Source organism: Muscardinus avellanarius, assembly GCF_963383645.1.
Source record: "Muscardinus avellanarius genome assembly, chromosome: 3".
Taxonomy (NCBI): Eukaryota; Metazoa; Chordata; class Mammalia; order Rodentia; family Gliridae; genus Muscardinus; species Muscardinus avellanarius.
Window position 1 is genome coordinate 137,413,390 of NC_137788.1, and position 17,517 is coordinate 137,430,906.

Consider the following 17,517-nt stretch of genomic DNA (forward strand, 5'->3'; position numbering starts at 1 on the left):
CCCGCGCTTGGGAGGCAGAGACAGGAGGATCGTGCTGGTTCGAAGCCAGCTGCGCGCGCTGGCTTAGGAGACCCTGTTTCCAAATATAAAATGTAAAAATAGGTCTGGGAGTGTAGCCCGGAGGTAGAAGGGCTTCCAGGAGCCCCAGTACCACCAAAAATAAAAAAAAAGAAAAGAAAACACAAGTGCAGACCCCTTCCTGAGCCACAGGGTCGTCCCCTACCCCGAGGGCTTTGCTCTCCTGGTGTAAGCTGTACATCTGTTCCCTGGGAGATGTTTTGGGCAGAGAATGGGGCAGAAGGAGGGAAGTAGAAAATGCTTGTATTTTTCCAGAGCTGACCAGGATCTCCGATGAACAAGTCTTTCAAATTCAACACTTGTAATCACAGCGCTTGGACCACAGTATGTGTTTGACAATCCTTAAAAAGTGGTTGAATGAAGCTGGGTGTGGCAGTGCATACTGTAATCCCAGTACTTGGGAGGCTGAGACTGGAGGATCGCAGGTTCAAAGCCAGCCTCGACAATTTAGCGAGACCCTCTGCAACTTAGTGAGACCCTGTTTCCAAATAAGAAATAAAATGAGGCTGGGGGTTTAGCTCAGAGGTAAAATGGCTCTGGGTTCAGTCCCCAGTGCCCCCCCCCCCCACAAACGTGGTTGAATGAAATTAAAGTAGCAAGAAAGAAACCCAAAGGATCTGGGCGTGGTAGCATGTACCTGTAATTCCAGTGCTCGGTAGGCAGTACTGAGACAGGAGGATTGCAGGTTCAAGGACAGCCTTAGCAAGTTAGTGAGGTCCTGTTTCAAAATGAAAAATAAATAGGGTTGAAGGTATAGCTCAGAAATAGAATGTCTGTGTACCAATCCTCAATCGTGTGCACATGCATTGTACACACACACACATGCAGTAGCTCCAGGGCAGAGAAGGTGAGTACACATGCGCTGCCCTGTGGCTAGGAGGGGCTGGAGTCCCACCTCTGCCCACACCTCCTCAGGCCCCACACTTGGAAGCATGACACAGGAGTGCGGCAGGGAGGAGGGCAGGTGAGGAGTGACGGCTGACAGGCCAAGCAGAGCAGCACAGAGCTCTGGGTCTCATGCCCTCTACTCATAAGACCTCAGGGGCAGGTCCTGAGGCCACGGGGCCACACCAAGCTCCATCGCACTCAAGAGCAGAAGGCCAGTCCTGGCTGCCTCCTATCCCTAGGACCATTCACTTTTTTCCTTTTTCTTTTTATACAGGTAATCCACATTCATTACACAAAAACACCACATCACTCTTTATTGAACACCAGCGCCAGCACTGGCCCCCCTCTCTCCGGGCGCAGGGGCACGTGGGCAGGGAGCTCCATCCCCCGGCAGGATGCAGCAGAAGCCTGGCCCCCCACTGTTCTCCTAGGGCCAGCACCCTCCTGGGTGCCTGGGGCTGCTGGTTCAGGTCTGCTCAAACTCCTGTTCGCAGTAGCCTACATTGAGGGGCTGGGCCTGGACACCCCGCCTGCAGGAAGACACAAAGAAATGGCCAAGTGAGTCCCTCAGTCTTAGACCAGCAACATCTTCTCTGCGGCAGCCAACAGCCTCCTTCCCTGTTACAGTGACTCTCAAACTGTCACTGGACGCCAAAGTTACCCAAGCATCTCACTTCCACAGATTCTCACTTGGGTGGGACAAAGTCGTGGCACAAACCTGGGAACAGGTGCCCCTGGTGATCTGAGGAACATCTCCCTATTTGTATCCTGCCTGTCTCTGTACCGCACAATGCTCTTGGCCTACTTAGCCATCCGTTCTTGGTTGTGATGTGTTGGAAAACAGTGGGGCTGGAGGCCTGAGGTCTGTCCTGGCCGTGCACTCCCGTGCAATCCTGCCCTTAGGTCTCAACTCACAGGTTCACAGACGTGACCAATCAGTCACCTTCGGGGCCTTCTAGGTAAGTTCTCCCTTTCCCTCCACTTCCCTCCCTTCTCCTCTCCTCTCCACTCTTCTCCTATCCTCTTCTTTAAGTGCGGAGGGCGAAACTTATGGCTAGTCTACCTCTGGGCCACCCTCTCAGCCCATTTTTACTTGGAAGCAGGGTCTCCCTAAGTTGCTAAGGATCTCACTAGATTACTGCGGCTGGTCTTGAACCTGCAACCCTCTTGTCTCAGCCTTCCAGTACTAAGATTACAGGCGTGCACCATCAAGCCCCACCTAGGGACATTTTTTTATCCAAAAAGCAAAATGCTTGCAGACAGCAAGAAACCTGCTCACAGTCACCCAGAGTGTTACAAACAGTTAAGCCTTAGACGCCCTGGCTCTCAGCCCAGAAGTCTGCTCTGCGCTAGGCTATGCCCCTAAGTTCCCAAGACCTAGTCAATGACTAGTCAGGAAAATGTCTACCTCAAAAGGCCCATCTTCAACAGAGGCCAAGTGTCACCGAAGCCCATAAAAACCAACCTGGAGACAGGTGTGGTGGCACATGCCTATAATACCAGGAGCTGTGAGGCTGAGACAGGAGGGTTGCAGGTTTGAGTCCAGCCTCAGCAATTTAGTGAAACTCTGAGCAACTTAGCAAGACACTGTTTAAAATAAAAAGGGCTGAGTCGCTGGGGGTGCAGCTCAGGGATAGAATGCCCCTAGGTTCAATCACTAGTATCACACACATAAAAAAAAAAATGCCGGGTGTGGTGGCGCACGTTTGTAATCCCCGCGCTTGGGAGGCGGAGACAGGAGGATCGCTCAGGTTCGAAGCCAGCCGTGCGCGCTGGCTTAGGAGACCCTGTTTCCAAATAAAAATGTAAAAATAGGTCTGGGAGTGTAGCCCGGAGGTAGAAGGGCTTCCAGGAACCCCAGTACCACAAAAAAAAAAAAAAAAAAAAAAAGTCAACCGGGTTCAAATTGTGCTTCTGAGTGACTTTGGACAAGGGATTTAACTTCTCTATGCCAATATTGTCCTTATTTATTTATTTATTTATCTATTGCAGTGCTGGGGATTGAACCCAAAGACATTCTACCTCTGAGCAACACCCCCAGCCCTATTTTTTATTTTTTATTTTGAAACAGAGTCTCACTAAGTTTCACAGGGCCTCACTAAGTAGCTGAGGCTGGCTTCGAACCCAGATCCTCCTGTCTCAGCCTCCCAAATGTTGGGATTACAAGTGCGTGCCATCACGCCCAGCTCCAAAGTTGTCCATTTAAATTTATTTGTTATTGTCCCTTTTTTCAGTGCTGGGGATTAGACCCAAGGTCTCCCATATTTGAGGCAAGCACCTGCCTCTGAGCTATATATACCTTTCGCTCCCTGGTTGTCTATTTTAAAATGGAGGTTAAATTTGTCTACCTCTTATGGGTTGTGGTGGAAATTCTCTGAGACAGTGCTTATACAGGGCTGTAAAAGACAGTACTTGTCACGAAGCAAGCCTGTCTAAGTGTGAGCTCTTTTTATTATTCTCCCCTTTGAAGTAAGGGATCCCAAGCTCTGGATCTGCCCCACCCACCTTGGGAAGGCCACAGCCTGCTTACCTCAGCAGCTCACAGCGGAAATGTGACAAACGTTTATAGGCAAAGTTCGTGTCACTTATCATCTTGTTGCTCCACAGCCTTTCTGCAACGGCCCCTCCTCTGGGCCTGGAGGAGAGAGGGCACGTGGCAGGCGGGCTCTGTGGTCCCTGTGAGGGGCTGCACACCCTCAGGCTACCGCCTCTTGGTCAGGCCCTGGAGTAGCGCCAGGCCCAGGGGTGTGACTGACGCCGTACTCAGAGCAACAGCCTGGCTGCTGGCTTCCACAGTTCTAGGGCTCAGCCCCATCCTCACTCACACCTGAGTAGTGGTCCCACCTTCCCCCACTCCCAAAGATATAGGAACGAGTGCTAGCCATAAGCACCATTAGCTGGTATTAGCAGATGTCCTTAAAATATAAGCTCGGCACACCAGATTGTGCTCAGTTATGCTGGAGGAGAGTCTTAGAGAAATCACAGTATTGGAGCCTGAGCAAGGCCCCTGTGTCCTCCGGGCCTCCTGGTCTCTACCTGTGCAGTGGGGCTAGCAATCACTACCTAACACATCCTTGGAGGGACATACACAGACGTTGTGTGGGAAGCCGACTGTGTGGGCCTGCGGAGGTCTCTGCAAGGCCTCCTCCCTCAGGCCTGACAGGAGGGAGCCAGTGTGGTGGTGGACAGGATGGAGCCTGGAAGGGAGGCGCCCTGCCCTCCCCTCAAGTCTGACCCTGCGCCTCTCCCGTAGGCCCTTACCAGAGCCTGGGCACCAGGTTGCTGCTGTCCACATACTCTCCCCACATGCAGGCCTCTCCACCGATCACCAGAGCCTTCTCCTCAGGGGTGCCTAGGGGAAGCAACAGCAGGCCAGCGCAGAGGCATGACTGGAGAGTCCCCCTCCGCCACACGCCAATGGGGCCTCTCCTCAGATCATTGTATTGCCTGACCTGAAGTGTCCAGCCCAGACCCTCCTGCCTCTCTCCCCCAGTCCAGCCCAGCCTCCTCTGGTCAGCAAGGAGAGCACCCTGCGGTCACCGTCAAAGTCCAGGGGCTCCACTGTATAGTAGTCCTTCCAGTCTGGGCCGTAACTTATGCGGTTTAGGTACCAGGGGGCAGAGAGCAGGGCCCGGAAGCCGGCCTTGGTGATCAATTCCATCTCCTTGGCATAGTGTACCGGTGTCTCCTCTCGCCATACCTGTATGATCGTGTCTGGCCGAACCTGTCACAAAGGGTCAAAGGCACTCTGTGGAGGAGATTCCTGGGCCTGAACTTTATGCAAGCAGCCCAGAACAAGAGGTGTAGGCATTTTCTGTTTCCCAGTACAAAAAGCCTCTGTGACTCCAGCCCACTGAGCTCACACCCTGTGGCGCTAAGGAAGTTCCTGGCTGCTCTCCGTGCTCAGTCCCTCTGCAACCTCCCTGTCCTCATGCAGACTGTAGTGCTGGCTAGGGGTGGAGGGAGGCAAGGAGTGGGGCCCAGAGACCACCATGTCCAAGAGTCTCCAGAAGTTTTGGGGGCAGAACAAGGGAGTGGATCTTTTTGTGTGTGTGTGTGTGTGGTACTGGGTTCCTGGAAGCCCTTCTACCTCTGGGCTACACTCCCAGACCTATTTTTTATATTTTTATTTGGAAAAAGGGTCTCTTAAGCCAGCATGGCTGGCTTTGACCTGCGCGATCCTCCTGTTCCACCTCCCAAGTGTGCGCCACCACACCCGGCTTTTTTTTTTTTTTTTTAAATACTGGGGATTAAATCCAAGGGCCATCTGCCTCTGAGCTACATCCCCAGCCCTATTTTATTTTTTATTTTGAAATACGGTCTCACTAAGTTGCTGAGAGCCTAAATAAGTTGCTGAGGCTGGCTGCAAACCCGTGATCCTCCTGTCTCAGCCTCCCAAGTACTGAGATTACAGGTGTGCATTACCACAATTCTCTGGGCTGGAATCTTAATGACCAACAATGAAGGAAGCTGGGCAGGGCGATGCATGCCTGTGATCCCAGGACTTGGGAGCTGAGAAAGGAAGATCGCAGGTTCAAGGATCACCTCAGCTACTTAGTGAACTACTGCTTCAAAATATAAACTACAGAGCCGGGCATGGTGGCGCACGCTTGTAATCCCCGTGCTTGGGAGGCTGAGACAGGAGGATGGCACAGGTTCGAAGCCAGCCTCAGCTACTCAGTGAGGCTTCCAGCAACTTAGTGAGACCCTGTTTCCAAATAAAATATAAAAAAAGGTCTGGGAGTATAGCCCGGAGGTAGAAAGCCTCGGGTTCCACACCCAGTACCACAAAAAAAAAAAAAAAAGTAAACTACAAGCCAGGCGTGATGGTGCACACTTGTAATCCCAGTACTTAGGAGGCTGAGACAGGAGGATCACAGGTTCGAAGCCAGCCTCGACAACTTAGTGAGGCCCTCCACAACTTAGTGAGAACTCGTTTCCAAATAAGAAATAAAATTGGACTGGGGGTTTAGCTCAGAGGTAGAACGCCTCTGGGTTCAGTCTCCAGTGATACACACACACGAGGGCTGGGGGTGTAGTACAGAGGTATAAAGCCCCTGTGTTTAATCCCCAGTAACACGCATACACAGAGAGAATGAAGGAAAAAGTAGCCCTGCTCCGCCAGACCCAGAAGACTCTAGTCTTCAGGAAAGAAAATGCAGCCCAACACATGAGTTTCAGGAATCCTATATAACCATGATGAACCTGTAATGCAGGAGGCTAGAGAGAGGTCCTGACACCTAAACCTGGGGCTCACACCTGTGTGGTCTTTCTAGCGGGGAAAGGAGAGATGGCCCTAAGTGCCCGGATCTTTAAAGCCTCATCCAAACCAGGAAGCCCAGTCTCTGCAGAGGTGGGGAGGGCTCAGGAGACAGAGGGAAGAGGTTGCTGGAGGCTCTTCTCTTCTCTGCCCCTGGCTCACCTTTACTTTATTATCAAACACCTCCTGCCACACCACATAGCCCTTGTCATAAGCAGAGACGATGTCCAGCAGCCTGGAGAGGAGAGAGGTGTCAGGACAGGCTGTGTGTGCCAGTGATCTAGGGACAGAGCTGGGCCAGGGGCCTCTCCCTGATTGGGCAACGTCTACCCCAGGGCTGGGGAAAGGATAGGACTGAGAGTGGTCAAGCAGGAAATGACCCTGGTAAGGAAAGTCGGGACCCACCCCCGACACTTCCCACCCTCCTGCCTTCCTCACGACTGAATGTAGAAGGATTCCAGCTGCTTGAAGTCACCAAAGCCCTTCTTCTTCATGAAGCCTTGGATGTCTGGGTTGGACTTCCTGAATCCCAAGAGAAAAAAAGATTATTTCTTTTACCATTCTGAAAGCCAACGGCCTGGGGATTCGTCACCTGGCTTCCTACAACTGCTTTATTTTACCCCCACCCCCAAACCCAACCACTGAGGATCTCAGAAGTCCTAAATGTAGAAAGCGCGGCCAAGCCAAGCTATGTGAAGGCTCAAGCTGACGGAGGCTCAAGGATGATTCTGGACCTGAGGATCTGAAGGTCAGACTCCCCAAAACAATGTGTATTCCTCCTCTCTTTGGACCAAACAGGGCCCAAGGCTTGGCCGGCGGCTGCAGCACCCCACACCCTCACAGCTGCTGTCCCAGCTGGATGCCAAGGCTTCCTGTCTGTCACCTGCTGCAGAACCCTCACCCCGAGACATCTACATGCTCACGTTTTCTCCTGCAATATTTTCCCTTCCTTAGGTCCCCCCAAAGCCAAACTCCTTCACCATATCCAACTCTAGTACCCAGTTCTCAGCTTCTTTTGAGCTCACTAGCTCTGAGGGTTTGGAGTTTATAATCTGATATTAATTAGACATTGTCATCTATAATTTTGAAACCTGTTTCTTGACCCTTCAAGACTCTTTTAAGCCTATATAAGAAAGGATTATTATTATTATTATTATTATTATTATTATTATTATGTGTGTGTGTGATACTAGGAACGGAACCCAGGGGCTTTCTACCTCCAGGCTATACTCCTAGCCTATTTTATATTTTATTTGGAAACAGGGTCTCACTAAGTTGCCGAGAGCCTCACAAAGTAGCTGAGGCTGGCTTCGAACCTGTGCGATCCTCCTGTCTCAGCCTCCCGAGCGCGGGGATTACAAGCGTGCGCCACCACGCCCGGCAAGGATTATTTTTCTCTATCCTGGATTCTTCTGAGGTAATCCTGAGCTCAGAGTAAGTTTTTCTATAAATATCCTAAGGATATGAGAGAGAAGGAAAAGAGGTTCTACATTGACAGCCTTGACAAAAATCAGATAGGGCCTCTGTGGGCTGAGACAGACACTATCTCAGAGCTTAGCCCCCGAGCCGCTGCTGACCAGGCAGCCTTGCAGGGCGGACCTCAGCTCTGAGCAGGTAATTCATCAGGCCACGGTGGGAAGATTGAAGGGTTCATACCAGCAGGTGAAATCAACCTCATCTCCTCCAAGGTGAAGATAAAAATCCGGGAAGACAGAGCTGATCTCCAAGAAGAATGTGCTCATGAACTCATAGGTATTGTTGAGAATGGGATTCACTGGTCCAAAGGTGCCAGAGGGATGAGCACCAGAGTAGCAAGGAGTCAGTAGCCCAGGGATACCTAAGCCAACAGGGAACCCCACATGAATGCCAGGCCCTGCTGGGCAACTTCTCAAAACAAAACCCAAAAATCTCAAAACATATTATCCCGTGTGTGTAGTCCTACATATAGGACATGAAGTCACACAAAGTAAATAGTCATGAACATCACACCTCACACACATGTTGCCACCTCACACACATGTTGACAGGCACACCTAGGTACTCTCAGGCATAAAGAAATACAAATATATCCACGATGAGAGAGGGTTGGGTGACAGCTAGCCAACTATCAGCGCATATATCTTGACACACCACTTCCAGCAGAAGTCATCCTGCTCCCAAAGACTTGCTCTTTCCAGACAGCCTTTGAGCAGAAAAGCAAGGGAGAGTCTGGGCCTAATTGACACAACCTCTCTTCCCTATCTCCTGTTGTATGTGGGATCAACCATCACCCAGGATTTATACATTTTGGGGGAGGGTACTAGGGATTGGTCCCAGGGAGCACTCTACCTCTAAGTGCTCTAAGCTATACCCCAGCCCTACTTTATTTTTTTATTATTTATTTATTTATTTATTTATTTATTTTTGCAGTACTGAGGATGGAACCTAGGGGCATTCTACCTCCAAGCTGCACCCTTAGCCCTACTTTTTATTCTTTATTTTGAAACAGGGTCTCACTGAATTGCAAAGGACCTCACACTAGTCGCTGAGGCTGACCGCGAACCGTGATCCTCCTCTCTCAGCCTCCCAAATGCTGGGATTACAAGCGTGCGCCACCACGCCCGGCTTTTATTTTTTATTTTGAAACAGGATCTTGCTAAGTTGATGAAAGCCTTACTAAATTGATGAGGTAGATCTGAAACCTGTGATTCTCCTGTCTCAGCTTCTCAAGTACTGGGATTACAGGGGTGTGCCACCACACCCAGCTTTTTCTTTCTCCTTTCTTTCTTTCTTTCTTTCTTTCTTTCTTTCTTTCTTTCTTTCTTTCTTTCTTTCTTTCTTTCTTTTGTGGTGCTGGGTATTGACACTAGGGGCATTCTCCTCTGAGTTATACCCCCAGCCTAATTTATTTTTTATTTAAAAACAAGGTCTTGCTAGGTTGCTGAGAGCCTCACTGAGCTGCTAAGGCTGGCTTTGAACCTCCGATTCTCCTGTCTCAGCTTCCCAAGTACTGGAATTACAGGGATGTGCCACCACACCCAGTTTTACTTTTGTTTTGAAGCACGGTCTCGCTAAATTGGTGAGGCTGGCCTGGAACTTACTTATGATCCTCCTATCTTAGCCTCCCCAGTGCTGAGATTACAGGCCTGTACCACCATGGCTGGCCAATTTCTACATTTCTTTTTTTTTTTTTTTTTTTTTTTGCGGGGTCTGGGGATGGAACCCAGGAGCACTTAACCTCCGAGCTACACCCCCAGCCCTATTTTTTATTCTTTATTTTGAAACCGGGTCTCACTGAGTTGCAGAGGGCCTCACTAAGTAGCTGAGGCTGTCCGCGAACCGCAATCCTCCGGTCTCAGCCTCCCGAATGCTGGGATTACAAGCGTGCGCCACCACGCCCGGCTCCACATTTCTTAAGAGGCGTCTCCCTTGATCCAGAGGCTTCCCTCCTGAGGAGCAGTAGCAGTCTCTTTCAATCTTCCTTTAACCAGTTTTGCGGCATGCAGGAGGGTTACAGTGGAGTCTGGATGTATACAGAGAAAGGTGAATGAGCAGTAGTAGCAGCAGTTTGCCTTTGACCTCTGGAAGCCACCTTCCTTCTCTCTGACCCTTGAGAGTCAGATTCCTCAGCTTCTACCTACTCTAGAGCACAACAGCCTGCTCAGGCAACCAGAGAAGAACCTGCCATACTTTCTTCCTATGTAAATTCTCAGGTAGAAGTTGGTCAACCAAAGTTCAAGGCTGGGACACAGCACATCCAAGAGTCAAGTCCCTGAAGCCCCACTCTGAGGGCTTTCCAATCCCAGACAGTATTCTTACCTGGTCCCCAGGACAAAGTGTGGCCAGGAGTGTCAAATTCTGCCAGCACACGGATGCCCCGAAGCCGTGCGTATTCAATTACCTCCTTCACATCCTGCACTGTGTAGATGTGGGTGACAGGGTTGTAAGACCCCTGGAAGGCACAAGTCACCCTTCAGACTCTCATTTCCTGAAGATCCTCAGAGTAGAAGATCTCAAAATGCTCCCGGCACTCCCCAGATAGCAGGACACCTGCCCATAGCTTTTGGGTATCAGGAGCTATCCGGCAAGGATCTTTATCATAATTTTCCACCATTATCACATCTACTGTTCTATCTGAACATCATAATGCCAAGGAGGTAACAAGGTAGGAATTATGCCCACTCAAAAAACAGATATAAAGAAAAAGAAAAATTATCTCCCGTAGGTCACAAAGCATATTAATGGTAAAATTTGGACCTTAATCCAAGTGTCCTGATTTCAAAGCTGTCTCTCCCCTCTATAGCAGCCTGTCCTTGCCAGCAGGGACCCAGCCAGGCTTGGACACAAGCCTGTAAGCTTAGGCTGGGTGAAATTGAGACCTACCTTTCTGGTGAGCTCTGGAAAAGTGAGGCTCTCATATGGGAAGGAAGGGTCGTCCACAATATGCCAGTGGAACACGTTGAGCTTATTGTATGCCATGACATCCTGTGTGGCAGAGCAAACACCATGAACCCATCATGGCCTCTCCACATACCCCACCCACTCAACCTGCCCCCGCTTCCAGTCAAGAACCTATAGGGCCTACTGAACCTTCTCCTCGGGGGCCATGGCTTGGAGGGAAGATAACCAGCACATTTCTTCTTTCCCAGGGCACATTTGAAAATATTTGACAGAAGTGATATTTCCTTTTTTGGTGTTTTTTTTTTTCTTTCCTTTTTTCCTTTCTTTTAGTCCTAGGTATTAAACCCAGGGCATTCTGCCTCTGGAATTTTGGAGCAACTCATCCTACACATTTTCCCCAGGGCTGGTAGAGCACCATATATTTTCTCTCTACACATTAGGAATCTATGCCCCATCACCCCCGAACTGTATGCATGAAGAAGGCCTTGAGGCCTGGGTACCAGTGTGTCCAGGATGCTAGATAGCGGCAGGTAATGGCGGGATGTATCCAACAGCAAGCCTCGGTGAGGGAAGCGGGGAAAGTCCTCAATCTTCGTTTTGTTGATAAAGAACTGTGCAGACCAAACAGTGAACATGTCAAGAATGAAAGGGAGATTGTCTTGGGGATAGAGGAATGAAGAAAACTCTCCCAACATCTCTATGCAGTGAGCGTTCATCTGGCCCTAAGCACTGCTCCACCCCCAGTCTACATCAAAGACCATAAGCAGCCACCTGCCCACAGACTGACTATCCCATGCCGGCCCAAATGCAGCTGTCCATACACCACTCAGCCTACAGACTGGCTTTTCCTGATTTTAACACGTTTGTCCTCTTCAAAGTGATATAGCATCAAGTCAGCACTAAGTGACTCGGGGAGCCACATTAGTGACTCTGAACAGACCAAATCTACCGCACCAGCTCTCTACCTACATCTCCTCCCACACTTCTGTGGGGCCATCTGAAGCCACCAAGGCCCCATTTAAGCAGAACAGGATTTTCCTAGGACTCTCGGCATTTTCTAGGATTCTGGAGGAAAACCCCACTTTATAAAAGAGCCCTTTTTTGCAGACTCACACTCACCGTGCCCTTAGCAGATCTCCAAATAAGCTGGCTAAAAGTCTCCAGGCCTGTGGAGAAGTGGAGAGGTGGAGTGAAGATTCCGGACCCCTGGGAGGTTCTCTTTGAGGCACGGGCATATGTGGGCACGCATGAGAATGGATGGAATGCCGGTTTGATGACTCCCAACACTTACAAAAGGGTTACTAAGCAGCCAGTATCAATTCTTTTTTGGGGGGTGGTACTGGGGTTCCTTGGAAACCCTCTACCTCCAGGCTACACTCCCAGACCTATTTTATACTTTTTTTTTTGTTTTTGGAAACAGGGTCTCTTAAGCCAGCAAGTCTGGCTTCGAACCTGTGCAATCCTCCTGTCTCTGCCTCCCAAGCACGAGAATTACAAGTGTGCGCCACCATGCCCGTCTCATTTTTTTTTTTATATATAAGGAATTTCAGTGCCCATCCTTGCCACTAATCTTCAAAACCCATACGCAGTTGGGAGGCTGAGACAGGAGGATCACAGTTTCAGGACTAGCCTCAGCAACCCAGTGAGACCCTCTTTCAAAAAAAAAATAAAATAGGGTGGGAAGGGGGGAAGGGCTGTAGCTCAGAGGTAGAATGCCCCTGGGTTCAATTCCTAGTACCACAAAAATAAAACAAAACCCCCAAACCTTACATGCCTCTTCACACTGGTTTTTTTTTTTTGGGGGGGGGGGGAGTCTGGGGATGAAACCCAGGGGCATTTGACCTCCGAGCCACACCCCTGCCTTTTTTTTTTTTTTTTATTCTTTATCTTGAAACTAAATTGTGGTGGGCCTAAGTAGCTGAGGCTGTCCAGGAACCATGATCCTCCTGCTTAGCCTCCCAAATGCTGGGATTACAAGCATGTGCCACCATGCCTGGCTAATCCTGTTTTCCTGAACCCTGAATTTACAAGAATTTTAAGAGAGTCCAAACCAGGCATAATGGCACACAACTATAATCCCAGTACTTAGGAGGCTGAGAAAGGAGACTGCAGGTTCAAGGCCAGCCTTGGCAACTTAGTGAGACCCTGTTTCAAAATAAAAATTTAAATTGGGCTGGAGGTGTAGCTCAGAGATAGAATTCTCGGGTTCAATACTCAGTAAACCCCCCCCCAAAAAAAAAAATTAGAAGAGAGTTCAAGAAGCCAGGCATGGTGGTGCATGCTTGTAATCCTAGCATTTGGGAGGCTGAGCAGGAGGATCATGTCCACAGACAGCCTCAGCTACTTAGTGAGGCCCTCCACAACTTAGTGAGATCTTGTTTCAAAATAAAGAATAAAAAATAGGGCAGGGGGTATAGCTCGGAAATCAAATGCCCCTGGGTTCCATCCCCAAACCTCCCCCCCAACACACACACACAAAAAAAAACACAGGGTCTCACCAAGTTGCAGAAGGCAGCTTCGAACCTACAATTCTCTTGTCTCAGGGTCCCAAGTACTAAGATTATAGGCATGTGCCACTCTATTTACCTTTTTTAAAAAATGAACTTAAGCCGGGCGTGGTGGCGCACGCTTGTAATCCCCGCGCTTGGGAGGCTGAGACAGGAGGATCACATGGGTTTGAAGCCAGCCTCAGCTACTTAGTGAGGCTCTCAGCAACTTAGTGAGACCCTGTTTCCAAATAAAATATAAAAAAAGGTCTGGGAGTATAGCCCGAAGGTAGAAAGCCCCTGGGTTCCACCCCCAGTACCACCAAAATATAAAATAAAATAAAAACGAACTTAACTATTTTTTGTTAATATATAGGTTTCCTTTTATTTTATATTATTTACTTATTTGTGAGAGGGTACTGGGGATTGAACCCAAGGACATTCTTCCTCTGAGCTACACTCCCAGCCCTATTTTTACTTTTATTTTTATTTTTAAACAGGATCTTACTAGGTTAATGAGAATCTCACTACTTGCTGAGACTGTCCTTAAACCTGTGATCCTCCTGTCTCAGTCTCCCAAGTATTGGGATTATAGGCTTACACCACCACACCTGGATTTATAGTATTCCTTTTGTGTGTGTGTGGTACTGGGGATGGAACCCAGGGGTATTCTACCTCTGAGCTACACCCTCAGCCCTAATTTTTCTTTATTTTGAAACAGGGTCTCACTGAGTTGCAAAGGGCCCCACTAAGTAGCTGAGGCTGTCCGTGAATCACAATCCTCCTGCTTTAGCATAATTTTCCTTTGTAATCTTTTTTTTTTTTTTTCCTTTTGTGGTAGGTACTGGGGATTGAACCTCGGACATTCTACCTAAATTACACCCTCAGACCTTTTTATTTTGTTTTTTGTTTGTTTGTTTGTTTGTTTGTTTGTTTGTTTGTTTTGTGTGTGGTACTGGGGTTCCTGGAAGCCCTTCTACCTCCGGACTACACTCCCAGACCTATTTTTATATTTTTATTTGGAAACAGGGTCTCTTAAGCCAGCGCAGCTGGCTTCGAACCTGCTCAATCCTCCTGTCTCTGCCTCCCAAGTGCGGGGATTACAAGCGTGCGCCACCACGCCCAACTTATTTTCTGTTTTGAAACAAGGCTTCACTAAGTTGTCTCAGCCTCCCAAATAGAGGGATTAGAGACATGTGCCACTGTGCCCAGCAGTTCTCCCCCCTCCTCTCTCTCTTTTGGTGGTATTGGGGATGGAATCCACCGGCTTTTCTACCTCTGGGCTATACTCCCACTCCCAGGCCTATTTTATATTTTATTTGGAAACAGGGTCTCACTCAGTTGCTGAGAGCCTCACTAGCTGAGGCTGGCTTCGCACCTGTGCGATACTCCTGTCTGAGCCTCCCAAGTTCTGGGATTACAAGCATGCGCCACCAAGCCCGGCGCAGTTTTCCTGTTTAAAGACCCTTTCTATTCATGTGTCTTGAGTGAGCGCTGGCCAGCCAGTGTTTGTGGCAGTGTCTGCTCCGTCCCCTGCTGACTCTCTCCTGCCCCCCTGAGCTGCTGCTGCACAGGGTAAAGCACGTCAACTTCTAGGCATAGATGCAAAGAGACAGGAAAATGTCCCAGTTGGTCTTCATAAAGAGAGACACGCTACATGGGAATATTCACTGGGGCCCCATTGGCAGCCTTCCCACATCACTCTTCTCTCTCTCTCCATCAGTCCCACCTAGTTACCTCGGAGAGCTCCCCAGACACTCTCAGAGAAAAGTAAACACTGGTCATCATTTATGGTCAGGGTATCTGAAATGACAAAAATGAACCCATAAGTTTTCTCAGGCTATAGGCCAGATGAATCAATCTAAATCCTTACACAAAACAAAAACAGCAAGATCACACTTTTACTTTTTCATCTTTCAAAGAGGCAGGGCGGCTGAAGGATGGCCTACACAGAGACGCTGGCAAGCACTGCCCACTCATGGGTCAGCATCCCTCACCACGAACACGATCCCATCAGCCCCCAGCGGAGGTGCTCAAGCCTCCGGAGGCAAGTCCAGGATTTGACACTCGTGAGCTGCTGCTATTTCCTTTCCTTCCTTTTTTTGATAGGCTTCAGCTACTTCATCCATGTATGTGAAAACGAAGCAAATAATCAAATGTTCATTTTGGAGACTAAGGAGTCTCCAGATCTGCTCCTCGGGAAAGACAGGAAGCGGTCAGAGGACTAATGGCTTAGCTTCAGCCTAGTATAAATAACACCAAACTCCTTTTTCCCACCAATGTTGCATTTTTTTGAGAGAAAATCAGGAAAGGCACACATTCCTAAAAAAGTCCTGTACTCAGTCCAGAAAGCAGGTGCCATGTGGGATTCAGTGAGGGCCAGTGCAACCTTCCACAGCCAGCCTTGAGGTGCAGGTTAGAGCTCCTGAATAGGAGAAAGTCATCTTGTCCAGCTCTTGAGACTTGGCGACCTTCAGACCCCAAGGTCATGGGGGACTCCAAGTCACGGGGCTGGGGTTATAGCTCCAGACAAGTGGTTGCTCTCTACGACAGGGAACAGGGTGGTACTTACAGTTCTCCGCTGACTCCAAAGTGGGAAACAGGTTACATTCTGCTGTGACCACAGAGACAACTAACATTTTCTTCTCCAATGCATGCCGTTTTCCTGTGAGGACAAGGTAAACTCAGCGTGGCTCACCTGCCACCAAAACAAGAGGCAAAATGGAGACCCTCCAGGAGGATCCCTGGCTCCATTCCCTCAGCCCAGGGTTGTGGTGAAAGGGAAGGAAGGACGCAGCCCTGCATGGTCCTGTTTGGCTTTCTTTCTGCTCAGTAACCTGCCCTGACTCCTCTATGAACAACCTGGATGGCAGCTCTTCTGGCTTCGCCTGGCCTGTCCCAGCACACAATCTGAAGACCTCAACAACTGCTTCTCACTGGGAGGCGGACCTACAGTGCTGCCACTCAATGTGTGGTCTGCACATCAGCGCTGGCTGGCAAACTGTGCTACCGGCTGGTTACTAGACAGGAGTTATTGAGGCCAGATCATAAATCTGTTGTCAGAGTAAACACACTGTCTAGTTCTAATGCCATAGCCAGGTTTCTTTCTTTCTTTCTCCTTTTTTTTGGGGGGTACTAGGGATAGAACTGAGGGGCATTCTACCTCCAAGCCATACCCCCTGCTCTATTTTTTATTCTTTTTCTTTCTTTCTTTTTATTTATTTTTTGTTTGTGTTTTTGTTTTGAGTTTTTTTTTTTTTTTTTTTTTTTTTTTTTTTTTTGGTGGTACTGGGGTTCCTGGAAGCCCTTCTATCTCTGGGCTACACTCCCAGACCTATTTTATTTTTGGAAACAGGGTCTCTTAAGCCAGCGTGGCTGGTTTCGAACCTGCGCAATCCTCCTGTCTCCGCTTCCCAAGCGCGGGGATTACAAGTGTGCGCCACCACGCCCGGCTCATAACCAGGTTTCTTGATGCCAAGGACAGTTCTGCATCTTGATGCACATGCTTTTTATCTCACTGCAGACTGGGACCTAAGTACTATTCCACAGGGTTCCAGACGAAAGGTTTCCAATTTTGTAAAAGCCTGAGAGCTAAAATGAGCAGGCAGGGCAGATAGGGGACAGAAATGATCTTGGTGGTGGCTCTTCCTAACCAGAGCTCTGTATTTCTGGCTTCTCCTGGGCTGTCCCAAGTGCATGATTCCAAGACTTAAGCAACTACTTCTCATCCAAAGGCATCTCTACAGCCTTGCTACTCAAAGTGTGGTCTGCAAATTAGCACAGGCAGAGCTCTTGTGCACAGGGGGCCAAGGTGTTGTTAGCTGATGCTTCAGAGGAGCCCCATGATCACCAGCCCATCCTGCTTCCTCCTCTCTTCTTTCCCAAACAGATTCTCTATCCAAGGTAGACTTCTGCTCAACAGAGGAAAGCCACCCACTCAGAGCTCAAATGCTACCTAACAGTTCTACAAACCCCAGTCTAAACACAAACACACACACATGCACACATGCACGCATACACACCTTAATATCAATACGCAGTTCTTCTCTGTGACATTCAGGGTGGTTCTGGATTTACTGCCCAAGCCTGAACTTAGTGAGTTTTCTCTCTATTTTTCCTAGAGCCACATACATGCCACTGGTACGACAATATCCATGACTTCCTATGAAACTACAAAGGAAGGGCTAGATGGCCTGGCAGAAGACAGAGAGGAAGACTTTAGACCCAAACTAGAATCCCAAAGGTCACCTGTCACCCAGCAGAAGGGACCCAAGAGCCCGAGAGAATCTCCAGGGAGCAGGCTCAGAGCCCTGCGCCCTGCCACATGGCTGCAATCAGCTCTCAGGTCTGCCAAGAAGCAAAGAAATGACTAAACAATACCCTGTGCCCACAGCAATGCCTGCCCAAACCCTGCAGGCAGAAGGG

General features: G+C 49.1%; 1 protein-coding gene across 2 annotated transcripts in view; it reads right to left on the minus strand.

Annotated features, from left to right (window-relative positions):
* Positions 1-1,432: 1,432 nt before the first annotated feature.
* The window catches only part of HEXA (hexosaminidase subunit alpha), a gene marked incomplete at both ends in the record, with an annotated part of 30,918 nt that continues 14,833 nt past the window's right edge, over positions 1,433-17,517 (minus strand). The window contains 13 exons of one of the 2 annotated variants that reach the window (XM_080691999.1): positions 1,433-1,496; positions 3,497-3,601; positions 4,228-4,318; positions 4,507-4,690; positions 6,389-6,461; positions 6,665-6,748; positions 7,883-8,063; positions 10,025-10,157; positions 10,589-10,690; positions 11,107-11,217; positions 11,726-11,772; positions 14,830-14,895; positions 15,665-15,757. In XM_080691999.1, coding sequence (XP_080548125.1) covers positions 1,433-1,496; positions 3,497-3,601; positions 4,228-4,318; positions 4,507-4,690; positions 6,389-6,461; positions 6,665-6,748; positions 7,883-8,063; positions 10,025-10,157; positions 10,589-10,690; positions 11,107-11,217; positions 11,726-11,772; positions 14,830-14,895; positions 15,665-15,757 — 1,334 coding nt within the window. Of the gene's footprint in view, positions 1,497-3,496; positions 3,602-4,227; positions 4,319-4,506; positions 4,691-6,388; positions 6,462-6,664; positions 6,749-7,882; positions 8,064-10,024; positions 10,158-10,588; positions 10,691-11,106; positions 11,218-11,725; positions 11,773-14,829; positions 14,896-15,664; positions 15,776-17,517 lie in introns of both variants that reach the window. The other variant, XM_080691998.1, reaches the window with a different exon arrangement.